Raw genomic sequence first — 27,827 nt, 5'->3', positions numbered from 1 at the left:
ACAAAAAGCAGATGAAGAATAGGGTGGGATGGAGGGGATAGAAAGTTTTGGGTGTTTTTTTTTGCTTTTATTTTTATTTTCTGGGAATAAGGAAAAGGTTCAAAAATTGATTCTGGTGAATCAATCATATACACAACTGTATGATGGTGCTGTGAATAACTGATTGTACACTGTGGATGATTGTAGGGTATGTGAATATATGTCAATATAACTGTTTTTTAAAAAAGTAAATGAACAATAGGGGGTGAGGAGGGGTATGGGATGTTTTGGATGTTCTTTTTTACTTTAATTTTTATTCTTATTTTTTTGGAGTAATGAAAATGTTCAAAGATTGATTGTGGTGATGAATGCACAACTATATGATGATACTGTGAACAAATGATTGTACATTTTGGATGACTGTACGGTATGTGAATATATCTCAATAAAACTGCATTTAAAAACAACAAAAAAAACAAAACAAACAAAAAAGGGGTGGGATACAAATTTTAAAAAGGTTTATCACTGCTTTTTTGGTACACAGTCATAAATTTGTATTCTCTTCATAGCTACAAAAAAGTCTGAATCATTATTTCCAGCTCCTCTTTCATTTTTCACCAAGCTCCTTTTAGAAACATGAAAATTACAGATAGGATCAAAGTCTAGCCGATGATCACTCTCTCAAACTCTGATCCATTCTTTCCTTCAATCAACATTTATTGATAATTCACTAGTCAAGAAGAAAAGAACATAATATCTGCTCTCAAAGATCGCACAGTCTAGTGAAGATTAATGTGTATACAAATAAATACAACACAGAATGGCAGGTGTTACAACAGAATTATGAATGAGAACTATGGGTTGCAGTCATCTTAAAAGGCTTCAATGAAGGATATGGCATTTAAATACTAAGCCTTACAAATGATTCAATGAACAAAATTTAACATGTTATTTTGAAGAGAAATATAAAGCAGCAAATTTCTAACCTATAAATTCAACCATATTAAGATAATTAAACAGAAAAATTCAATAAACAAGAAAACATTCCAAGTGCCAACTAAGCAGTATTTTCACACTATTCTAAGAATTACCAAATGTAAAAATAAACTTTGAAGGTACAAATTATATCTGCTAATAATACAGCTATCTCAGAATCCAAAGCATAAGGAAATGATGTGGGTAGTTCCAAAAAGGGATCTAAGCCATTAATAAAGTCAAAAGGAGAACAATAGTGGGGATGCTTTTGTTTTAAGCAGCAAGCTGTTTAATAAGGAAACGTATACAGAGTGGAACAGCAGCATGCATGACAGCTCTAATTCCTTATATTTTGCATTTTTTTTTTTTTTTTTAAATCTGGAAAAAGTTCAGAACTGGTATATTAAAGGGAAGATCTCAACAGAAAGGACAGAAGCCCACCCAATTGAGAAAGGGAGAGGAGCCCCCAAAAGAGAGGCTGTCAACAAATCAGTAGATGTTCCTACTACTTTTAGAGGTAGCTTAATTTACCTTTACAGTTTAAAACTGTTTCTCCAAATTTGGGAACACTTACACCCTAGTTATATTCCCAGAGAAGCCCTCCCCATTCTTTTCTTGTCATGAAGTTCTTGTTATACTTCTAAAAAGCACATTATCTGGATGCCCAGAATGATTAGCAACTCAATTTAAATGAAAACATTTAATTTTAGTCATCATTAGGTGTTAGGATGAACACTGTAGGGGGTTTGTTTTTGTAAAACTGTATCAACACAGTGATGGCAACATTACTGGGTACCCAACGGAAATTCAAAACCATCTATTTTCTATATTTTGATAAAGTTAAAAACATGCTTAATTATAATTATTACTTTTCTGAATAGGCAATTCATTTACATGGATTCAAAACATCATAACTGTCCCCATCTGCCTGTTCTCTCTCGCTCACTATGGGTAACCATCTTTATTAATTTTGTTTTTAATCCCTCCAGTATTTCTTTATGCAAACAGGGGACAACTATACGTTGCTCTGCATCTTGTTTTATTAAGTTAATACATCCAGAAGAACATACTCTAAGAGCCCATACGGATCTTCTTTAGTTTTTTGAAAACATTTTAAATAATTCTACAAAAGGCTGTATGTTTTACTCCCAGTTAAGGTACTTTAAAATTGTTGTGGATAGTTTTTTCAAAATTAAGTCTTAAAAAATTTTATTGAAGAACTGATAGTATTTTCATACTAGTTTTTCAATGACTCACTCTCAACACAGCTTTATTTTACCAAAAAATTCTATTTTATTTGAAAAGTTAGGAAAAGGAACCTGAGTTTTAGGCACAGATTATCTTTTCCCTTCTATTTCTATTCCTCAACCATATTTTCTTTAACTTTTGACTCCATCCTTATTACCTTTTCCCCCATTCTCTAGCTTTCTTCTCTTCACATTGGCAAATGTGAACTATTAATTCATTAACCAAATATTTATTACGGGCTTTCTACTATTATTACTGCTGTTAATATTGACTGTTAAATTTATTGAGCACTCATTATGAGTAGGTAACTTTACTAGTTGCTTTATATACATTATCGCATTTAATTCTCTGTGAAGTTTTCTTTTACTCCCATTGTACAGCTGAAGAAAATGAGGGTCAGGAGAAGTTAATTAAATTACAGCTAGAAAATCAAAATTTGAACTCAAGTCTGTTTATCTCCAAAACACATGCTCTCAACCACTACAGAAACAACCAGGCATGTTTGAAAACTTCCAAGCAGCTCAGGATGGATACAGCATGGGGTGTGAGGAAAGACTGGGCTAGTGCTCCGGCTATAGATGAAGGCAGGGTTCCAGATCACCTCAGTCCTAGCATGCTCTTTACTCTGAAGGGTATGGGAACAATTAGGTTGTTTTAAGCAGGTAAGTATATGACAAAATTTGCTTTTGGAAAAACACCTTGGCAGTAGAGAGGAGGATGGATCAGAGAGGCCAAAAGTGGTTTGAGCAAAGGCAAGGAGACTAATTAAAATGTAGTTGTCTGATATCAAGTGTAGATACTGAGCCTTTGGAAATTTCACAGAATTGCAAACTTCAAAAATGATTTGTCCAACTGAGCCTCAGTTACTTTTTTTTAAAATTTTATTCTGAAATAAATTCAAAGCTATAGGAACAGCTGCAAAAACAATACAAACGCCATACACAGAACTCCAGCATACCCTGACCCCCCTCCCCCGATACCCGGATCCACCAACTTTAATACGCTGTCACACTGCCATTTCTCTTTCCCTCCCTCCCTCCCTCCCTATCATCCATCATCTATTGCTCTGTCTTCTGAACATGAGAGCAAGCTGCACACATCCTTGAACAAACACTATAATTCACATATACAATTCCCATGAACAAGAACATTCTTTTATGTAATCCCATTAAGCGCAGCTAAGAAGTTCAAGAAATTCAACATTGATACAAAGCTTACATTCTATATTTCCTTTTCTTTTTTCTTATGTCCCAACTGTGTCCTTTTGAGCCTCCTGTCCTCCATCCTCAGATCCCATCCAGGATCATCCTTGGCATTCAACTGTCATCTATTTAGACTGTCATTTTTTTTTCCCCAATTGTGGAAACATATACAGCCTAAATCTTCCCATTCCACCTCCTTCCTAGCACTCAATTAGTGGGATTAATCACATTTAGAATGTTGTAATGCTATCACCTTCCCACCATCCATGATTAGAAATTTCCCTTCACCTCAAACAGCAAGCCTACAATCATTTCTTAACTCCCCATTGCCCCTTCCCCCACTTCTTGTAACCCATACTCTACTTTTCATCTCTATGGTTATATTCTCTGATAATTTCTTCGTGTTTACTGTGGGGCTTAAATTTAATCTCTTAAATCCAGAACAATCTTGTTTTTCTTTGATACCAACTTAATTTCAATAGGACACATAAACTATGTTCCTATACGCCTCCATCCCCCCACCATTATATAGTTCTTGTCAAAAATTACATATTTTACATTGAGTCCAAAACCACTGATTTGTCATTAGAGTTTGTGTATTTTAAATCATGTAGGAAGTAAATACTGGAGTTACAAATCAAAAATTATTGACTTCTATTTGTATTCCATTGTGGTCAGAGAATGTGCTTTGAATATATTCAATTTTTTTTTTTTTTTTAATTTATTGAGGCTTGTTTTATGTCCCAGCATATGGTCTATTCTGGACAAAGATCTGTGATCACTAGAGAAAAATGTGTGTCCTCGTGATTTGGGATGTAAGGTTCTATATACGTCTATTAAAATTCTCTCTATCTCTCTCCCCTTTCTTTGTTTCTCTGTCGGTAGGGGTCCCTTTAGTATCTGAAGTAGGGCAGGTCTTTTATGGGCAAAATCTCTCAGTATTTGTTTGTGAAAAATTTAAGCTCTCCCTCAAATTTTTTTTTTAAATTAAATTCAGTTTTCACACACCATACAATCATCCATGGTATACAATCAACTGTCTACAGTATGATAATATAGTTATGCGTTCATCACCACAATCTACCTCTGAACATTTTCCTTACATCAGAAAGAACCAGAACAAGAATAAAAAATAAAAGTGAAAAAAGAACACCCAAATCATTCCCCCCATCCCACCCCATTTGTCCTTTAGTTTTTATCCCCATTTTTCTACTCATCCATACACTAGATAAAGGGGGTGTGATCCACAAGGTCTTCACAATCACACTGTCACCCCTTGTAATCTACATTATTATACAATTGTCTTCAGGAGTCCAGACTGCTGGGTTGGAGTGTGGTAGTTTCAGGTATTTACTTCTAGCTATTCCAATACATTAAAACCTAAGACGTGTTATCTATACAGTGCATAAGAATGTCCACCAGAGTGACCTCTCAACTCCATTTGAAATCTCTCAGCCACTGAAACTATTTCGTCTCATTTTGCATCCCCCTTTTGGTCAAGAAGATACTCTCAGTTCCACGATGCCGGGTCCAGTTTCATCCCCGGGAGTCATATTCTGCATTGCCAGGGAGATTTACAACCTCGGGAGTCTCTCCCTCAAATCTGAAGGAGAGTTTTGCTGGATAAATTGGAAATTTTTCTCTCTCAGAATTTTAAATATGTCATGCTACTGCCTTCTCGCTTCCATGGTGGCCACTGAGTAGTCACTACTTGGTCTTATGTTGTTTCCTTTGTATGTGGTGAACTGCTTTTCTCTTGCTGCTTTCAGAACTTGCTCCTTCTCTTCAGTACTTGGCAGTCTGATGAGAATATGTCCTGGAGTGGGTTTATTTGGATTTATTCTATTTGGAGTTTGCTGGGCGTTTATGCTTTGTGTATTTACATTGTGTAGAAGATTTGGGAAATTTGCCCCAACAATTTCTTTGAATACTCTTTCTAGACCTTTACCCTTCTCTTCCCCTTCTGGGACACCAATGAGTCTTAAATTTGGACGTTTTATTTTATCTATCATATCCCTGAGATCCATTTTGATTTTTTTCGATTTTTTTCTCCATTCTTTTTCATTTTCTGTTCTGTGATCCTCTAGGACACTGAGTCGTTGTTCAACTTCCTCTAATCTTGTATTATGAGCATCCAAAGTCTTTTTAATTTGGCCAACAGTTTCTTTTACTTCCATAAGATCTTCTGTTTTTTTTATTTACTCTTGCAATTTCTTCTCTATGCTCTTCTAGGGTCTCTTTATGTCCTTTATATCCTGTGCCATATTCTTCTTCATGTCCTTTATATCCCGTGCCATGCACTCGTTCTTTGATTGTAGTTCTTTGATTAATTGCGCCAAGTATTGTGTCTCTTCTGATAAAATATTTTGATTTGGGTGTTTGGGATTGGGTTCTCCATATCGTCTGGTTTTATCATATGCTTTAAAATTTTCTGTTGTTTTTGGTCTCTTGGCATTTGCTTTGCTTGATAGGGTTCTTTCAAGTTATAAAAAATACTAATCTAATTTTTCAGATCTACAACTTGGTGGCGTACACTTTTTCTAACTAACCAGCAGATGGCATCTGCGAGTCACCTACTCCCCTCAAGTCAGTTCTCCTCCATTTTGTCTTTGTGGTGTGTGGGGAAATGATTCTTGTGGGGTTCAACTGGTGAACTCAGTTTGGGTGTGTTGTCGGTGCTGTTCACCCTGAATGTGGGGTGTGTGTCTGGGTGGTTAGGGAGGCAGGGCAGCTTTAATAATCAAACCTCCCAGGTGTTCCTGGAGATTCAAGGCTGTTGCAAGAGTCTAAGCCTTCATTTCAGTTTTGCCCCAGATTGTCTCTGCTGTTGACCCACGAGTCCCCAGCATTGACGTAGGGTCCCTGGGATTTCCAAGAGGGCCCTCCTTCTCAGCTGTGATCTTCCAGGACCTTTGCTGAGGGAAGGGTGTGCTACGTCACAAGTGTGCGCCGTCCCTCAAGGGAAGCCCCGGGCTGCTGGGCTGTGCAGGGGTGCTCCCAGACTGATGCAAAGATAGCTGAATGGGGTGTCTCAACCCCTCCACCCCTTTTCGCACAGCTCTGCCTTTTCAGCTCCGGGACAACTAGCTGCATGTGCACCCAAGGCCACTGTCCACAGCCGATATTGTGGCGTGTGCACGGTGCTGTGGGTCTGGCCCTGGGCAGGAGTGTCGCCAGCATGCTGGGGAGCCGGCTGCAAACAGCGCGGTTTCTTTCTCATTTTGGCTCACCCCCCTGCCCCCCTGGCCCTGAGGCAATCAGCAGCGGACTATCCTCCACGCCAGGCACCAAGGGGTTGGCACAGCCCGCTCCTGCTGTGCTTCACTGCGCGGTTCTCACCGTTGTAATTGCAGCCACTCCTGGGTTTCTTTTTTTTTTTTTTAAATAACTAGTCTGTCTCCAAACGCCAATCCTGGGTTTCCCCACACCGCGGCGCGGCCGCGGGACTTTCAACCAGCTTACTCACTCATTTCAGAATGCAGACTCCCAGTTTCACCAAGTGCACAGTCCCTGTGGTTTTAGCAGACCTTGTCCAGCTGGTGCATCACTGGAATTGCTGTTCTGGGTCACTTTCTGGTTTTTATCTAGTATTTTTTCAAGGAGGTGTTTTTTTGCCCTGTCTCACCTAGCCGCCATCTTAGGTTCTCCACCTCAATTACTTTTTTTTTTTTTTTTTTAATCATCATTTTATTGAGATATATTCACATACCACGCAGTCATACAAAACAAATTGTACTTTCGATTGTTTACAGTACCATTACATAGTTGTACATTCATCACCTAAATCAATCCCTGACACCTTCATTAGCACACACACAAAAATAACAAGAATAATAATTAGAGTGAAAAAGAGCAATTGAAGTAAAAAAGAACACTGGGAACCTTTGTCTTTTTGTTTCCTTCCCCTACTTTTCTACACATCCATCCATCAACTAGACAAAGTGGAGTTTGGTCCTTATGGCATTCCCAATCCCACTGTCACCCCTCATAAGCTACATTTTTATACAACTGTCTTCGAGATTCATGGGTTCTGGGTTGTAGTTTAATAGTTTCAGGTATCCACCACCAGCTACCCCAATTCTTTAGAACCTAAAAAAAGGTTGTCTAAAGTGTGCGTAAGAGTGCCCACCAGAGTGATCTCTCGGCTCGTTTTGGAATCTCTCTGCCACTGAAGCTTATTTCATTTCCTTTCACATCCCCCTTTTGGTCAAGAAGATGTTCTCCATCCCACGATGCCGGGTCTACATTCCTCCCCGGGAGTCATATTCCACGTTGCCAGGGAGATTCACTTCCCTGGGTGTCTGATCCCACGTAGGGGGGAGGGCAGTGATTTCACCTTTCAAGTTGGCTTAGCCAGAGAGAGAGGGCCACATCTGAGCAACAAAGAGGCATTCAGGAGGAGACTCTTAGGCACAAATACAGGGAGGCCTAGCCTCTCCTTTGCAGCAACCGTCTTCCCAAGGGTAAAACTTATGGTAGAGGGCTCAACCCATCAAACCACCAGTCCCCTATGTCTGTGGTCATGTTAGCAACCACGGAGGTGGGGTAGGCGAATACCCCTGCATTCTCCACAGGCTCCTCAAGGGGGCACTACATCTTTTTTTTTTTTTTCCTTGTTTGTCTTTTTTTTCTTTTTTTTTTTTTTAACTTTCCCTTATTTTTTAAATCAACTGTATGAAAAAAAAAGTTAAAAAGAAAACAAACATACAATAAAAGAACATTTCAAAGAGACCATAACAAGGGAGTAAGAAAAAGACAACTAACCTAAGATAACTGCTTAACTTCCAACATGTTCCTACTTTACCCCAAGAAAGTTACATAATATAGCAACATTTCAGTGAACTTGTTCCTACTACATCCATCAGAAATTAACAGACCATAGTCATTTCTGGGCATCCCCAGAACGTTAAATAGCTTATCTGTTCTTCTCGGATTATTGTTCCCCCTTCCTTAATTGCTCTCTACTGCTAGTTCCCCTACATTCTACATTATAAACCATTTGTTTTACATTTTTCAAAGTTCACATTAGTGGTAGCATATAATATTTCTCTTTTTGTGCCTGGCTTATTTCGCTCAGCATTATGTCTTCAAGGTTCATCCATGTTGTCATATGTTTCACCAGATCGTTCCTTCTTATTGCCGCGTAGTATTCCATCGTGTGTATATACCACATTTTATTTATCCACTCATCTGTTGAAGGACATTTGGGTTGTTTCCATCTCTTGGCAATTGTGAATAATGCTGCTATAAACATTGGCGTGCAGATATCTGTTCGTGTCACTGCTTTCCGATCTTCCGGGTATATACCGAGAAGTGCAATCGCTGGATCGAATGGTAGCTCTATATCTAGTTTTCTAAGGAACTGCCAGACTGACTTCCAGAGTGGCTGAACCATTATACAGTCCCACCAACAATGAATAAGAGTTCCAATTTCTCCACATCCCCTCCAGCATTTGTAGTTTCCTGTTTGTTTAATGGCAGCCATTCTAACCGGTGTTAGATGGTATCTCATTGTGGTTTTAATTTGCATCTCTCTAATAGCTAGTGAAGCTGAACATTTTTTCATGTGTTTCTTGGCCATTTGTATTTCCTCTTCAGAGAACTGTCTTTTCATATCTTTTGCCCATTTTATAATTGGGCTGTCTGTACTACTGTCATTGAGTTGTAGGATTTCTTTGTATATGCAAGATATCAGTCTTTCGTCAGATACATGGTTTCCAAAAATTTTTTCCCATTGAGTTGGGTGCCTCTTTATCTTTTTGAGAAATTCCTTTGAGGTGCAGAAACTTCTAAGCTTGAGGAGTTCCCATTTATCTATTTTCTCTTTTGTTGCTTGTGCTTTGGGTGTAAAGTCTAGGAAGTGGCCTCCTAATACAAGGTCTTGAAGATGTTTTCCTACATTATCTTCTAGGAGTTTTTTGGTACTTTCTTTTACATTGAGATCTTTGGTCCATTTTGAGTTAATTTTTGTGTAGGGGGTGAGGTAGGGGTCCTCTTTCATTCTTTTGGATATGGATATCCAACTCTCCCAGCCCCATTTGTTGAAAAGACCGTTATGGCTCAGTTCGGTGACTTTGGGGGCCTTATCAAAGATCACTCGGCCATAGATCTGAGGGTCTATCTCTGAATTCTCAATTCGATTCCATTGATCTATATGTCTATCTTTGTGCCAGTACCATGCTGTTTTGGCAACTGTGGCTTTATAATAAGCTTCAAAGTCAGGGAGTGTAAGTCCTCCCACTTCGTTTTTCTTTTTTAGTGTCTTTAGCAATTCGAGGCATCTTCCCTTTCCAAATAAATTTGATAACTAGCTTTTCCAAGTCTGCAAAGTAGGTTGTTGGAATTTTGATTGGGATTGCATTGAATCTGTAGATGAGTTTGGGTAGAATTGACATCTTAATGACATTTAGCCTTCCTATCCATGAACATGGAATATTTTTCCATCTTTTAAGGTCCCCTTCTATTTCTTTTAGTAGAGTTATGTAGTTTTCTTTGTATAGGTCTTTTACATCTTTGGTTAAGTTTATTCCTAGGTACTTGATTTTTTTAGTTGCTATTGAAAATGGTATCTTTTTCTTGAGTGTCTCTTCAGTTTGTTCATTTCTAGCATATAGAAACATTACTGACTTATGTGCATTAATCTTGTATCCTGCTACTTTGCTAAATTTGTTTATTAGCTCTAGTAGGTGTATCGTTGATTTCTCAGGGTTTTCTAGATATAAGATCATATCATCTGCAAACAATGACAGTTTTACTTCCTCTTTTCCAATTTGGATGCCTTTTCTTTCTTTGTCTTGCCGGATTGCCCTGGCTAGCACTTCCAGCACAATGCTGAATAACAGTGGTGACAGCGGGCATCCTTGTCTTGTTCCTGATCTTAGAGGGAAGGCTTTCAGTCTCTCACCATTGAGTACTATGCTGGCTGTGGGTTTTTCATATATGCTCTTTATCATGTTGAGGAAGTTTCCTTCAATTCCTACCTTTTGAAGTGTTTTTATCAAAAAGGGATGTTGGATTTTGTCAAATGCTTTTTCAGCATCTATTGAGATGATCAATTGATTTTTCCCTTTTGACTTGTTAATGTGTTGTAATACATTGATTGTTTTTCTTATGTTGAACCATCCTTGCATGCCTGGAATGAACCCCACTTGGTCATGGTGTATGATTTTTTTAATGTGTCTTTGGATTCGATTTGCAAGTATTTTGTTGAGGATTTTTGCATCTATATTCATTAGGGAGATTGGCCGGTAGTTTTCCTTTTTTGTAGCATCTTTGCCTGGTTTTGGTATTAGATTGATGTTAGCTTCATAAAATGAGTTAGGTAGTGTTCCATTTTTTTCAATGTTTTGAAAGAGTTTGAGTAAGATTGGTGTCAGTTCTTTCTGGAAAGTTTGGTAGAATTCCCTGTGAAGCCATCTGGCCCTGGGCATTTATTTGTGGGAAGATTTTTGATGACTGATTGGATCTCTTTGCTTCTGATGGGTTGGTTGAGGTCTTCTATTTCTTCTCTGGTCAGTCTAGGTTGTTCATATGTTTCCAGGAAATTGTCCATTTCTTCTACATTATCCAGTTTGTTGCCATACAGTTGTTCATAATATCCTCTTATAATTTTTTTAATTTCTTCGGGATCTGCAGTTATGTCACCTTTTTCATTCATTATTTTGTTTATATGGGTCTTCTCTCTTTTTGATTTTGTCAGTCTAGCTAGGGGCTTGTCAATCTTGTTGATCTTCTCAAAGAACCAACTTTTGGTGATATTTATCCTCTCTATTGTTTTTTTGTTCTCTATGTCATTTATTTCTGCTTTAATCCTTGTGATTTCTTTTCTTCTACTTGGTTTAGGATTGGTTTGCTGTTCATTTTCTAGCTTCTTCAGTTGATCCATTAGTTCTTTGATTTTGGCTCTTTCTTCCTTTTTAATATATGCGTTTAGTGCTATAAATTTCCCCCTTAGCACTGCTTTTGCTGCATCCCATAGGTTTTGGTATGTTGTGTTCTCATTTTCATTCGTCTCTATATATTTAGCAATTTCTCTTGCTATTTCTTCTTTAACCCACTGATTGTTTAGGAGTGTGTTGTTTAACCTCCAGGTATTTGTGAATTTTATAAGTCTCTGATAGTTATTGACTTCTAATTGTATTCCACTGTGGTCAGAGAATGTGCTTTGAATAATTTCAATCTTTTTAAATTTATTGAGGCTTGTTTTATGTCCCAGCATATGATCTATTCTGGAGAAAGTTCCGTGAGCACTAGAAAAGTATGTGTATCCTGGTGATTTGGGATGTAATGTCCTGTAGATGTCTGTTAAATCTAATTCATTTATCAGATTGTTTAGGTTTTCAATTTCCTTATTGGTCTTCTGTCTGGTTGATCTATCTATAGGAGAGAGTGATGTGTTGAAGTCTCCCACAATTATTGTGGAAACATCAATTGCTTCCTTTAGTTTTGCCAGTGTTTCTCTCATGTATTTTGTGGCACCTTGGTTGGGTGCATAGACATTTACGATTGTTATTTCTTCTTGCTGAATTGCCCCTTTTATTAGTATGTAGTGGCCTTCTTTGTCTCTCAAAACATCCCTGCATTTGAAGTCTATTTTATCTGAGATTAATATTGCTACACCTGCTTTCTTTTGGCTGTAGCTTGCATGAAATATTTTTTTCCATCCTTTCACTTTCAGTTTCTTTGTGTCCCTGTGTCTAAGATGAGTCTCTTGTATGCAACATATTGATGGTTCATTTTTTTTGATCCGTTCTGCGAATCTATATCTTTTAATTGGGGAGTTTAATCCATTTACATTCAACGTTAAAACCGTGAAGGCATTTCTTGAATCGGCCATCTTATCCTTTGGTTTATGTTTGCCATATTTTTCCCTCTCTCTATTAATATCCTTTATTGTACCCATACCGAATCTCTTTAGTACTGAACCTTTCTCCAAGTCTCTCTGTCCTGTCTTTGTTTCTCTGTTTGTAGGGCTCCCTTTAGTATCTCCAGTAGGGCAGGTCTCTTGTTAGCAAATTCTCTCAGCATTTGTTTGTCTGTGAAAAATTTAAGCTCTCCCTCAAATTTGAAGGAGAGCTTTGCTGGATAAAGTATTCTTGGCTGGAAATTCCTCTCACTCAGAATTTTAAATATATCGTGCCACTGCCTTCTTGCCTCCATGGTGGCTGCTGAGTAGTCACTACTTAGTCTTATGCTGTTTCCTTTGTATGTGGTGAATTGCTTTTCTCTTGCTGCTTTCAGAACTTGCTCCTTCTCTTCTATGTTTGACAGTGTGATCAGTATATGTCTCGGAGTGGGTTTTTTTGGATTTATTCTATTTGGAGTTCGCTGAGCATTTATGATTTGTGTATTTATGTTGTTTAGAAGATTTGGGAAGTTTTCCCCAACAATTTCTTTGAATACTCTTCCTAGACCTTTACCCTTTTCTTCCCCTTCTGGGACACCAATGAGTCTTATATTCGGACGTTTCATATTATCTATCATATCCCTGAGGTCCATTTCGAGCTTTTCTATTTTTTTCCCCATTCTTTCTTTTATGCTTTCATTTTCCATTCTGTCATCTTCCAGGTCACTGATTCGTTGTTCAACTTCCTCTAGTCTTGTACTATGAGTGTCCAGAATCTTTTTAATTTGGTCAACAGTTTCTTTAATTTCCATAAGATCATCCATTTTTTTATTTAGTCTTGCAATGTCTTCTTTATGCTCTTCTAGAGTCTTCTTGATTTCCTTCATATCCCGTACTATGGTCTCATTGTTCATCTTTAGTTCTTTGAGTAGCTGCTCTAGGTGCTGTGTCTCTTCTGGTCTTTTGATTTGGGTGCTTGGGCTTGGGTTATCCACATCGTCTGGTTTTTTCATATGCTTTATAATTTTCTGTTGTTTTTGGCCTCGTGGCATTTGCTGAACTTGATAGGGTTCTTTTAGGGTTTGTAGACCTATTGAAGTCCTTATCTCTAATTTATCAGATCTACAGCTTTGTGGAGTACACTTTCTCTAACTAACCAGCAGGTGGCGTCCACGAGCCACCTGTTCTCCACAAGCCAGTTCTCCCCTGCTTAGCCTTTTTGGTGAGTGGGGGAGTGAGTCTTGTGGGGCCCAATTGGTGTACCAAGCTTGCGTGTGTAGTTGGTGTTGCCTGCCCTGTATGTGGGGCGTGTTTCTGGGCAGTCGGGGAGGGGGGGTGGCCCTAACAATCAAATCTCCCTGATGATCCTAGAGTTTTAAAGCTGGTGCAATAGTGTAATCCTTCAGTTCAGTCCTGCCACAGTTTGTCTCTGCCACTGACCCACAAGTCTTTGGTATGGGCGTATGGCTCCTGAGACTTGCAAGTGGGCCCCTCTTCCAGGCCGTGCACCCCGGGTCCTCTGTTGAGGGATGACTGTGCTATGTCACAGGTGAGTGCCGTCTCCCCAGGGCAGTTCTGGGCTGCTGGGCTGTGTAGGGAGGCTCCCAGTCTGCTCAAATGATGGCTGAATGGGGCTTTGTTAATTCACACTGCTCCACCTTCCCAGCTCTGGGACATTCAGCTGAGGTTGCAGGGAAGGCTAATGTCCACGCCCAGTTTTGTGGTGTGTGCCTGTTATTTGAAGCACTTCCGTCACACTGGGTTGTCTGGGGCAGCTCTGGGCTATGGGGCTGGCGATGGGCAGGAGTGTTTCCTGTCCACCAGGATGGTGGCTGTGAGCGGACACCCCCCTTTTCTTGGGAAGTTGTGTTGTTTAGTGAATTTTCTCAGCCACTGGATTATTGCCTTTTGTCTCAGAGCTCTCTTAGTTCTGCTCTTGACTTGACGTGCCCAAATTGCAATTCTTTGAAGCTTTCTGTATTGGGCTTCTTAGAGTAATTGTTTTAGAAAAAGAAAAAAGGATTTAAAAAAAACAAAAACAAAAACAAAAACAAAAACAAAAAAACGGCCCTCCTCAGAGATCTAATGGGTTATTGAAATGCTAATAGACAAAGCAACCAGGGCCATTAAGGAAAGGTCCACAGGGCAGAGAGATCAGCTTTGCTTCGGGATTTGCATATGCGCCTCAAGGCCTGAGCTCCGCCCTTCCCCTTTCTGTGTTCACCAGAACTCCAAAAATCCTCTGCTTTTATTTTGGAGTTTTTCATGTTGTTTTTTTTTGTATGCCTGTCTCCTCTCTGCTGGGCTGGCTGCTCTCAGAGTCTCTGGTGTCTGGTCTCAGTCTATCTATGGTTGGAGTTTGAATCAGTAGAATGAGTTTCCGATAAGAGCAGCCACTGCAGTTCTCCCTTCTCCTTCCCGGAGCTGACAGCCCCTCCTCCCCCGGGACTGAGCCTGGCAGGGAGGGGCGCGGGTCCCATGGCCGCAAAAACTTACAGATTTCGTTGATCTCAGCAGTTCCACGTTTTCATGAGTGTTGTATGAAGTATGCCCAAAGACAGATTGCTCTGTGGTGTCCAGTCCACGCAGTTCCTGGCTTTTTACCTACTTTCCTGGAGGAGTAACTAAAACTTACAGCTCACCAGTCTGCCATCTTGCCCCGCCTCCTCCCTCAATTACTTTTTATATTTCTATTTCAACAAGCTGAAAAGTTTTTGATTTCCAATTTAATCAAATGGGAGGACACAACTATCATTAAGTATTTAGAACTAAGAACCATGTAAGAAATTATCAGAGGCTTAATTATATTCATTGGAAAACTTATAAATTAAATTAAAAATTAAAAAAAAAGAGATCTTTTTCTAAAGAACTGATAGGTGAGGCACTGTCTACTCAAACTACTTAATTTTCTAGATTAGGAACCCAGTTTCCTGTCTCCTTATTTAATGCTTTTCTCACTTCCACATGAAGATCTAGAAATTTAAAAAGCTCTCCTGGCAAAACAGGAGAGGGAGTAGAGAAGTAAGTACATAGCTAGGTAAGTAGGGATCTCTATTCTCAATGCTTTAATTCAGATTGCATCTAATTTTCACACCTACTCTACAAATAGGTCTTATCCACATTACAGGGGTTCAGAGCACCTAACTAACTCACAAAAGGCCATATGACTGCGGGAAATCTAGGGTGATCTTTCTTCATTATAGTACACTAACACCAACAGAAGATAATCTAAAAGTTTTCTTCTAGTACACTAACACCAACAGAAGATAATCTAAAAGTTTTCTTCTAGTGTTTAAAACAAATACCGTATTTGTACTAATACATCCAGAGATCACTGAACACTGACCTGTAACATGCACCTGGATACAACAACTTCGGGTACTTCAGGGAATTTTTGTCGCAGGTCATGTAAAACCTGAAAATCAATTTGGTGGCTTCCTTGGGCCATTCGTATGTTGCCTGATCAGGACTATCTGTACGGTAGGCAAGTTTAGGCCTTAGTGGAAATAGTACTTATCTCTTCTGTCCGAGCATTGTCTGTGAAAGAGAAAGAAAATTTAATGAGAAATCATCATAGAATAAATAGTTGTGTATTTGAAAATTCGATACAAAAGGGTATGTGATTTAGCACCTAACATTTACTATATACTATAAAATATATATGTATTTAATATTAATATTTAATGTATACTATAAAAATATCATTTAGGCCTATAAAGCTTTCCACATGGTTATACTGTCTTTTCAGTTTATAATTCCTTATGACAAACTTTTATATTGTCTAATTCCTAGATATCTGTATGCTCTATTATGGCTACACTAAAAGACATTCAAGTGAGACACTACTGGCAAGGTTGAGTTCCTTCATTTTTTAAAAAAGGGAATAGGAATTACTTTATTGATTTTTTTCTTAATGATTAGAGGGCAGTCTGAGGTGAGTAATCTTATTTGCTCTACAAAATTCTTAATTCTTTGAATCCCCAAAAAGTTTGATTCTACAAATGACTGCACATGCTGTGTTTAAAATCTAATGATCTACAGCCTAATACATGTGATATACTTTCTTAACTTTCAGATACACGTAATCTTTAAATATGTAGTCAATTCATTCTCAAGGGCTTAAGCAGCACTTTATTCCCCCTGCGTGTATTAAAAAATAACAAATAACTTAATATTTGAGCCCCAACCTCAGAAATTCTGGTCTGAGGATGGATCTGGACATTTGGGGTTTTAAAAGTTCCCCCGGTGATTCTAATGTGTTACCAAAGTTTAGAACTATGCCTTTATTTTTATTGCTAAAGGTCCTAAAGTAAACCAAATTTAATCTGAAAGACCTTTTGGGGTATAAATACATTAAAACTAAATAACATAGTGACGATGTTTAAAATCCATGCCATTTGATTAATTAAAATACACTTCATTTTATGATAAATTTAATAGAAAGACAATTTCTTTAAATGAATTTCTTATCTGTAATATTTCTTGCAAGACCTCAATAATATAAGCTTAAAAACAAGTCTGTAAATTCCACACATGTAGGGATTTAGGTCTCTTTTGTTCATTACTGTGTACCCAGCACTCTGTACAGTTTTCAGCATAACAGGAGACATTCAAATAGTCTTGAGTAGACTTAGTTATGATAGAACTCCTGAGTCTTCAATAGAATAAAAGCTCATTTTGGTTATCAAGTAAGCCTTTCAGGTTTTTTTTTTTAAATCAACTGATTAATTTTTACTTAATTCTTTTGTCTATGTGACTTCACTTTAGTTACTACATCTGCAGGGTTAATTACACTGTCAAACCAAGTCACTGGCATTATGGAGCTCACTAAACTCTCTATCGCCATGTAAAAAACCAGATATAATTTCAGCTTTTGAATTAGTTTTTAGACCTGAGTTACAGGAGAAGAGAAGCACCGGGAATAAGCAAGCAAAATTAAAAAAATCACTTAAAGGGTGATAAACATACTAAAGTATATCATGTTAAAAACTCTTCCTTGCCTCCACATCCCCCTTCAGCTATCAGCCCATTACTCTGGTACTACACTAGACCTCTTGGCAGCTTATGACACAGCCAATCATGCCCTCATTCTTTAAACAATTTCTGCACTGGCCTTCTGAGATCTATACTTTTCTATTTTTCTACGTACCTACTGGATTCTCCCTCTTGGTTTTCTTTGCTAGATCCTCCTCCTTTTCTGGACATCTAAACATTGGAGAGCTATGGGGTTTAGAGCTAGGGTTTTTCCCCAACTATATCTACATTTCTCTTCAAGGTGATGTCCTTCAAACAGACTGCTTTCAACTGGATCTATATACTGAGGCTTGGAACATTTGTATCTCCAACCCCAATCGCTCCCTTGCGCTCCAGAATAATATATCTAACGGCTATTTGACATCTCCTTTGGATATCTAAAACTCATTTCAAACTTACTATGTCCTAAATTGAACTCTTAATCCTCCCTCCCCATCCACACCAACTCTTTCCCAGTCTTTTCCAGCTGGATCATAGAGAAATCGCTAAAACTCTTGAAAAAAACACTTTTCTTTTCTAACAAAGACTATCAAGTACAAAAAGGAGGAAACTTTTCAAATGTACAATAGCATCTTAGGGGTTCTGCTTCCAGAAATGGCTGAGTAACTTCTACTGGACCAATTCTCTCACAAATAACAACTATAAACTCTAGACAAAATATTTTAAAACTGGGGTGGCGAATGGTCAAGGATGTAAGGGCACATATTCTGGGACCTCTCAGCAAAGAAATAGAAGCTATAAAAAAAGAACTACCTGGAAATTCAAGAACTGAAAAATATAATATCTGAAAATAAAAATTCACTGGATGGACTTAACAGCAAGCAGACTGGAAATGAGAGAAGAGATGAGCCAGTGAATTTGAAGACAGAGCAACAGAAATTAACCAACCTGAAGGATGGAGAAAAAAATGACATAAAAAATAACAACAAAAACCAAAACAGAATCTCAGAGATCTTGGGACAATATCAAAAGTGCTAATATACATATCATTGGAGACTCAAAAGGCAAGGGGTAAGAGGATGGAGTAGAAAAAAATATCTGAGGAAAAAGTCACCCAATTTAGTTAAAGACAAATTTACTGATACAAGGACCAAAGAAAGAAAAAATCTTTAAAGCAACCAGAAAAATGACATCACACATAGAGGAACAATTTGAATAACTGCTGAATTCTCCTAAGAAACCATGGAGGCCAGAAGATAGTGAAATGACATAATTTAAGTGCTGAAAGGAAAAGAAAAAACTAACCTGTCAACCCACATTCTATATTCAGCAAAAATATCCTTTAAAGATGACGGCAAGATAACTGTATTTTAAAATGTAAACTCTGTGGATGAATAATTTGTACATATACCCCAATCCCCTTACTGAAACAAATTGGTGTTTACTTAATTTCAAAAGAAAAACCAAGAAATACTTTATAAACTTTAATTTGGCAAGTTATTTTTAATATCAAATAGACATTTTCTATGGTAAGATGCAAAATGATTGATCTTCTGAGAAAAGCATAAAGAAATTATACTTGATAGAAATGTTTCTTTTAGCCAAGCTTTGGCAACTAAACTTCAGCCAGCTCAAATTGATCTAGGGGGACTTAACGCTTCTAAATAATAGCAGAGTATATACAAAACTACGTAACAGTGAATATATTGGGAAGGTTTACAAAATATGCCATATTCTTTTCTTTCTTAAGAAGAGGTTGTAAGCAACTTATTTCTCACCTCTCAATAATTATGACAGTGCAGAGAGTACTAAGTATCAGTTAATGGCTCATTCAGACTATAAAAGAAGCTTAATCAGAAGCCTTCATATTCAGCATGCTTTATCATGGAGAACGTTTTAACAACTATATCACCCACAGGAAGAGACCACAGTCTCTTTTGATTAAAAATCAAAAACAAAAGAAAAGCAACCAGACTTACAGGTCTGATCAAAATTTGGGTATTTATGAGGCAAAAATTGGGACTGTCATTTATCTATCCACCACCCATACACTTATGGCATGTCTAGTATGCAGTAGACACTGTATGCTGAAGATGCAACAACTAGAGCCAATGTCCCTACCCTGCAGACCACAGAAATCTCTGGACTAAAGGCACATCAATACAAGTTTATAATTTAGGAAACTATTTACTTGTCTACTATATTATCTTCTGTCCTGGCTCCTGACACTGGACTGCCTGCCATCTCTCTTACTGCTATCACAATCATTGTTTTCACCTCTTTTGCATCATTTGAAGGCAGAGATAGGAAGGAACATGGTACGTTAGGAAAACTGTAGACAATAGAGAATAATAGGGCCCAAATCATGAAGTGCCTTGCAGTGCATTAAAGATTAGGGGTTTTCTCTTATGAGTAACAGGAAGGTCACTGAAAGATTTAAAGCTCAGAAGTGACATGATCAAGAAATCACATATGTATGAAGAATGGCTCTAGTACGGAGAAAGGAGCAAAAGAAAATATGAGGAGACCAGTTAAAAACTACTGCTGTAGTACCTATGTGTATTTTACAAAAGAGAATGGTGGTCCTATTCATGAAAAAAGGAACACCAGAAAAAGTCTAAGTCTCCAAAGGGGAGAATCATAGGTTTGGTTCTGAACATACTGACTCTAGGGTACCTTTGATACATCCAAATAGAGATGTCAAGTAGGAAGTTGGGTTATGTAAGTCTGGACTCAAAGGAGAAGTCTGAGCTGCAGATAAAACTTTGAGTCATCTTTGGTATCAACATTAATAAAACCTGTATAGATTAGATAATCCTACCATATAATTCAATATCTTCTGAAGAAACGTATTACTGGTTATATTACGGATAAAACACTACACAGAGTCATGTTTTTCCTAAAGGCCAACATTCCTTCTAGCATCCCCAAACTGAACAGTATATGTAAAGTTGATTTTAAAATATTTTAATAATTATTTTTTTTCTCAGGAAATATTTATGACATTATCCTACAGTAAAAACTTCAAATAAAATTTTAAAGAAGAAACTATGTATATAATCTAAGAAGCCCAAGAGTACTAAAACGTTTGTCAGGGAAACCCTGTCTAATTCCTCTCCACCCTTGATTCCAACCCTGTAGAGGTAACCACCATCAATATTATGTTGTTTCTCCTGTATTTCTGCACCAGATGATTACAGGGTTATTTCTTGATTTCTTCTCATTGATTTTAGATATTATCTGTGGATTTCCTAGTGTGGGAAAATGAAGATTTAGCTTTATAACTCTGTCCCTATCCCATATATACTATACTTCTCCACTGCCACGCCTCTGTCCAATTACCTATTTCACAATTTTTGCTTAAATCAATATTCAGTGTTGACATCACTTTTTCTGCAAATATTGTTAAAAGCACAGCCACTCAGTCTATTGAGGGATGACTAATCTCCCAAGGTTTTTCCCTATACCAGCATTTTGGGAAGAAAAGTGTGTTTTTAATGGGAAAAACCCTGTAGACTATTTACCAAATGTGACTGAAAACTTTTTCTGTAAGTCTAATAAAATAGCAAAGCTCTGGCAATTCTAGCAAGTTACAGATTTGGATGAAATGTATTACTTTCTAGCAAACAGACTGCCTTGATACTGAAACAAGAACAACAACAAACCAAGAAAAGCAAAACAAAACAAAAAACCCCAAACAATGACTAAAGCTATATGGAAAAGTTTCTCAAAGACCGAGGTTGACTGATCCTGACCATTCCCCTCCGCCCCAGTACACCAAGTCAGATGGGGCACACTGTATCAAACTTTTGGAAAAAAGATAATTATTGTGTTAAACTATTCCAAAAGCTTAGACAAATTTCAGTTTTCCAATTCACTTTAAAAGGCTACCATCCTTTGATGCAAAGTCGGACACACACAAAATTGTAAACAAAACACCTATGTACTTTTTTTTGCCACAACTTCAGCTATTTCCATTATTGTAAAATATAACACGCATACAGAAAGCTGTTAACTTTTGATGCAACTTTCATTACTATACAGGTAATTTAAAAAATCATTATGGGTTACAGTACAACAGTTTCAGTCCTTTCCTTATTATATATAGGGTATATACAGACAGGTGAAGACTTTCAAAGCACAATTCAACGGATAGCTATAGAGCAAATTTCAAAGGATGTTATAGATTACGGTTCTACCATGTCGTTTACCTCCTTCCAGCTATTCCAACACCCCAGCATCTAAAAATATATGTACATTTATATAAAGTTTCAGCATTCATAGACATTTGTTAAATCTCATCTTGTTTGTTGCTAACCCTTCCTCTCACTTAATCTCTTTCTCCATCTACAGGGGCGAGCCCCCTAACTTGTTTATATTGTAAGGGGGTGCCAACAATATGGAGAAGGGGGCTGCATCTGATTGTTGTTCTTAAAGAGGCTGTTGCCTCTAGGTTTTAGAACTTGTTTGGCATAGGAACACTGGTGGATTTAAGTTTCTGAGAGATAAAACTTAGAAGTGAGTATTTTATAGAATCTCAGGTAGGGACCTAGGTATTTCGGGACTAGTTTTAGTAAGAGCATGGCATACTGTGGCCATTTTGGGATGTCTAGCTGGAGGGTGCACAAGAGAAACCTCCAGGATAGCCTCTCGACTCTATTTGGGATCTCTCAGCTGCTGTTACCTCAGCTTGCTACCTGCCCCCCCCCTCCCCCTTTTTGGTCAAGTAGGCATTTTCAATCCCTTGCTGCCAGGGTCCGGCTCACGCCTTGGCATCACGTTTCATGTCACCAGGGAGATTCAGTCCCCTGGGAGTCATGTTCCTCACTGGGGGCAGGGGGATTAATGAATTTATTTGCTGAGTTGGGCTTAGAGAGAGAAAGGCCACATCTGAGCAAAAAAGAGGTTCCCTGGAGGTGCCTCTTAGGTATAATTGTAGGAGGGCCCAGCCTCCCATTCACAATCCTAAATTTCACAAGAGCAAGCCTCAAGTCCAGGGCCTGATTTATTAAGTAGTGGGTTCCTAATTTCACTTTATATTCTATCCCAAACTAAATGGTCAGTTTCTCACATTATCTTCACTTGGCTGTACACTCTTCATCACTCTCAACTTTAAACAATTATCATAACATAATATATCCCAGAGCTCTTATCAGCTGCTAACTATTCATCCCCAGGACTAATGCAGTGTTGGTAATGTATTTCTATTAAACATAGTCTTTAATACGTAATGGATAGTTTTTCCATATACCACTCTGTTGTTAACCCTCTGTACCAGTGTCATACCTTATAGGTATATCTTAACACCTATATACTTTTAATACTTACTTAGGAAGACTGGTGCAAAGTATCTAAAGAAAAGATTAGGAAATTATAGTTGGATTTATTACAGGTATCAAAGAGGATTCAACATAAATCTATCAATGTTCTTCATTATATTAATAGTTAAAGGAGAATATTTAAATATTCTGTCAGTAGATACTGAAAGGACATTGAGGAAAAATCATCCTCACTTTGGGGAGAAAAAACCATTTAGCTTAAGTTCTAGCATGATGGTGTAATGAGCTAATTCTGAACTTCCGTTATGAACAACCAGAACTACTGAAAAAAATTATTAAATTTGTTTCAGTTTATAGCAGAGCTTGCAAGGAAGAAAATTCCCTGGCACTAGAAACAAAGACAGAACTGAAAGTCAAAATAATAAGGGTCCAAGTTGAAATGCTGTGGTGATATGGGGAGTGGGGAAGGAGGAGAGGGTGGTAGCAGTAGTTAGCGGAACTGGACACTCTCTAGGGATTTTTAATGCTATGTGGAAAGGAGACAGGTTGTAGGTCTACATAAGGAAGACATCATTAAATGAAGTAGCTATATAAAGCCCAGATTCTGGAAAGGCTCTCTTTTCAGTGGAAAGGCAACTAAGCCTCTTTCCACTGCTACATGTAAGCTTAACAAGGACACCTGACATTCACTAGGAGGAAAATGTCTCCCTTAAAAAATTAAAATCACAAGCCTGTACCATGCACAGGTGTGGGATTCAAATTTATACTACAGGTGTAGAGAGGAAACTCCAAAAGGAAATTAGCATTAAAAATTGGTCTGAAATGTGATTGGGAAAGCCATATGGACCACACTCCCCTTTGTCCATTTGTCCAGTGTATAGATGGATAAGTAGAAAAATGGGGGCCAAAAAAGGGGGGGTGGGGGCAAAAAAAAAAAAAAAGGCACCTAGTGTTCTTTTTTAATTTAATTGTTCTTTTTCACTTTAATTTTTATTCTTTTTATGTGTGTGGTAATGAAAATTCAAAAATTAATTTTGGTGATGAATGCACAACTATATAATGGTATTGTGAACAACTGATTGTACGCTTTGTTATGACTGCATGGTATGTATGGTATGTGAATATATCTCAATAAAATTGAATTAAAAAAGAAAATTGGTCTGAGGCTGGTGATTTCATGGGGTGTCTGGCAGAAACAAATGCAAAATCACTCTGGAAGAATACTTTCTTAATCCAGGCTGTGTAGGATTTCTAGAGGAAAAAACATTCTTATTGAAGATAAGCTCACAATTAAGTAAAATACAAAAACATAAAGAAATGGTCCACCATGAGCAAAAATCAGGAGTATCAACGAGATGATTAAAACCAAGAATGGACAATAACAGAACAACCTGATCATAGATATAAAAGGAAAAGAAAGTAAGAATAAGACACAAAGACAAAGAGGAAGTTTTGAAAAAAGAATCAAGCAGAACTTCTGGAGAGTATACCACCATCACTGAAATGAATAATTCATCAATAGGTTAAATAGCAGAAGATACTTGAGAAGAGAGAAAAAGTGAATTGGAAGACAGATATCAGAATAACAATCAGAAAGCAGCAGACAGATGAAGCAATCGAAATCAGAGAAGAGAAATTAAGAAAACAGAAGACAGAATAAAAAACATACATCTAGAGGATTTCCAGAAGGAAGGAGTTAAGAAAATGGGGGAAAAGCAAAACTCAAAGAAATAAAGGCTGAGAACTGAAGACATGAACTTTTATCGAAAAAGAAAGCACTAAGTTCTGAAGACAATAAATAAAAACAAATCTATGCCTTGATATATTGTAATGCACATGCATAATACCAAAGACAAAGATTCTAAGACAAAAAACAACTGAGAGAAAAGAGCCATGATCTACAAAGGAATAACTTCTAATCAATAACAGCCGCCAGAAGATAATGGAATAACATACACACATTTCTGAGGGAATGTAACTGCTAATCTAATTTTAATGTACAGACCCTCTGACCTAGCAATTCCATTTCCAGAAACTTACTGAAGGACAGAGCCAATCAAGCAAAGATATTTATTACAGAACTATTTATAATATGGAAAACATAGAAACAACTTAAAAAGAAGAATGACTTTAAGAAGTTATGGACTTGTTCACACAATGGATTAAGTAAAAATGCTGCAAAGTATGAGGAGTCAACTAAATGTATGGACGTAGACAGATGCCCATTAATACCGTTCAGGGGAATACAACCAGATTACTAAACAACGTATAATATAATCCCACTTTACACTGACAGAGGCTTGACTTGACTTTTACTTTATAAACTTCAGAAGTATTTTGAGTTTTTCACATTGAAAACATTCTTACTCTAGTAATAAGGCATTGTCATTTTGGGATTAAAATAAGAGAGCATAACCACCAACCATCCTATGGTTTTCAGCTACAAGATGGCTACAAACATCACAAATACTGGTGAATGAAATAATCTCTGAATAGTTAAGTTATCTGACACACAAAATTATATATGGTCTTTTTGAAATGACAAAATGCATTTAATAAATTAATGTAAAAAATTCCCATAGGAAAAAGAAAGCCTATTTTTAATACTGAATTCATTTCAGGCCCAAACAAAACAAAACAAGCTCCTAAACACAACACTATAATAGTGAATATTTCCACTTAACATTTGATTGTCAAGATTTTCTTTTTCAGGTCTACAGATGGAAGTCTGGAGAGATTTTTGGCTTTAGATCCATTCTCATTTTATTTCTGCAGGCTGGTTTAACTGTTAGGCATTGTGACAATCCATGGCTACATGAATAATAAGAAACTGAGTCTTAATTTTGGTCAACTCTCAGTTTTAGTTACCACGTCCTTCTGATGTCCTGCTTTTAATAAGGCCATACAAGGTTTCTTTAAACACCAGTTGAATGGTGGTCTCCCATGTTTCTATGTGGTCAGGTAGACCTATCCCAACCTCTAGTGAGCAGAAGATAAACATTTGTTATTCTCTAATATACTAGGAAATATTATGATTCAATTAAGAAGTACCAGAACAAATTCAAGAATTCCAATTTTCCTGGATAGTAAGGCAGACACAATATTTCCCAAACTTATTTGGTCATGTCCCTTTTATCCTTAAGCACCTTGAGGATAATTCCCCAATTTCACTTGGGGAAACGCTGTTATATAAATAAGGTAATCAAAAGATGGTACTATGCTTTTTCTTTTGGAATTTATCCTAAGGAAATTATTCAATGTAAGTTTAAAATATAAGCATGATTTTAATAGCTAATGCATAGTTTTCTAATAGCAAAAACCTAGAAACAATTAAAAAGCCAAATTTTGATGAGCTGCTTTGCAAACTGAAATCTAGGAATACTAGACTATTACGTAGACATAGAATTTTTAGTCAAAACAAAAACAAAAACAAAAACAAAAACAAAACAGAAAACACAGAAATCGTTATTTTCATTGGGGAAAAAATTAAAATTGGTAGCAATAAAAACCAAAAGAAAATATAAGTGTATAAGAATGATGGGATCATAGGCACTCTGTCTTATTAAAAAAATAATGATCCTTAGCTAATATCAAAATGTATTTGTTAATAAATCATCTGATGCATATAAAGGGAAACAGGCATTTACATACGTAATACGGCAATCTCTATAGGAAGTCAATTTGGCAAACTATCAAAATTAAAACTGCACATATTCTTTGACTTTATGATTTCACTTTTATGAATCCCCTCTGTAGGCAGTCATTTGCATTCAGAAAAGTATGTATATTTACTATGGCAATGTCTGTAACTACACACCACAAAAACTTCCAAAATATCTGTTAATGATAGACTACATGTAAATTATGTTCATTCAGATAATGGAGTATTACGTAGCCACTAAAAAGAAACAAGTGCTAATGTGGAATAATTCCCAAGATACATGTGCTGGTTTGAATGTATTATGTCCCCCAGAAAAAGCCATATTCTTTGATGCAATCTTGTGGGGCAGACAGAATAGTGGGGATTAAGTTGGAATGTTTGGATTAGGTTGTTTGCATGGAGATGTGCCCCACCCAGCTGTGGGAGGTGACTCTGGTGGGATACTCCCATGGAGGTGTGGCCCCACCCATTCGGGGTGGGCCTTGATCAGTGGAGCCATATAAAACATGATGACTCAAAGAGACTGAACGGAGTGCAGCTATGAGTGACGTTTTTAAGAGGAGCAAGCTTGCTAGAGAGGAACATCCCGGGAGAGAGCCATTTTGAAAACAGAACTTTGGAGCAGACACCAGCCATGTGCCTTCCCAGCTGGCAGAGGTTTTCCGGACACCATTTGCCATCCTCCAGTGAAGGTACCTGATTACTGATGTGTTACCTTGGACACTTTATGGCCTTAAGACTGTAACTGTATAGCCAAATAAACCCCCTTTTTATAAAAGCCAATCCATCTCTGGTGTTTTGCATTCTGCAGCATTAGCAAACTAGAACAATACACCATTTAGTTAAAAAAAAAACACAACTACCACCAAATGACTGAAGTGAAGAACAATGTATTGTATTCTCTCATTTGTGTGCTTAACTTGTTAAGGTGCATACATATGAGAACACACAAACTTTGACTTTGACATGTGAGAAACACACAAAACGTTTCCAGAAAGACACAAAAGAACAGAAAACACTGGCTGCCTCTGGGGAAAGCAACTAAGGGAGACTTCCTTTTCATCATATACCTTCTTGAACAAGTATTCAAACAATACTACAAATAATTTAAATTTAAAAAGAAAGCAACCTACTGTATTCAATCAATACGTTATATTCTGTATTGAAAAATTTATTCAATGAATAGGGACAATGATGGGGTTTATGCCCTGTCTTGCAATTAGACTTGGGGGTAGGGTGCTTAAAAGAGCTATGTAGTCCAAGATTATCTGCAGTTCTGAAATTGAGATTAATTTTATGATATGTTCTAACTTCCTAATATGTTAAGTACTTTAAGCAGGAGCACACTGTGCTCAAAGTAAGTTCTGTATACACTAGGGGCATGACTTCATTGTGGATAAGCAAAAGTTAGGGCCAAGTAAATGAGTATAACTGAAGTTTTAATGCATGGTATAACAAAATCAATATCCAGTAAAGAACACTGTGGAGAAATTTAGAAGTGAAATCTTGTCTACATATTCGTCAACACTGGGAAGAAAGCAAATAGCAGAGAAGGATTTAATTTTCAGGTATAAATGGAATTTGAACCCCAAAGTTCTAGTGGTAAACTATAATGGGTTAAAAAAAAATACATATATATATATGCATATACACATATTAATATA

The 27,827-nt window shown here is 37.3% G+C and overlaps 1 protein-coding gene across 3 annotated transcripts in view; it reads right to left on the bottom strand.

The window, feature by feature from the left end:
• TAB2 (TGF-beta activated kinase 1 (MAP3K7) binding protein 2) overlaps positions 1 to 27,827 on the bottom strand; it is a 101,374-nt gene that overhangs the window by 37,897 nt on the left and 35,650 nt on the right. For all 3 annotated transcript variants that reach the window (XM_037819217.1, XM_037819222.1, XM_037819215.1), the window contains one exon: positions 15,596 to 15,786. In XM_037819217.1, the coding sequence (XP_037675145.1) occupies positions 15,596 to 15,697 (102 nt within the window). In that variant the 5' untranslated portion in view covers positions 15,698 to 15,786. The remainder of the gene's footprint in view (positions 1 to 15,595; positions 15,787 to 27,827) is intronic.

This window comes from Choloepus didactylus, chromosome 2, assembly GCF_015220235.1.
Source record: "Choloepus didactylus isolate mChoDid1 chromosome 2, mChoDid1.pri, whole genome shotgun sequence".
In the NCBI taxonomy this organism is placed as follows: Eukaryota; Metazoa; Chordata; class Mammalia; order Pilosa; family Megalonychidae; genus Choloepus; species Choloepus didactylus.
This window is presented reverse-complemented; position numbering and strand designations above follow the sequence as displayed.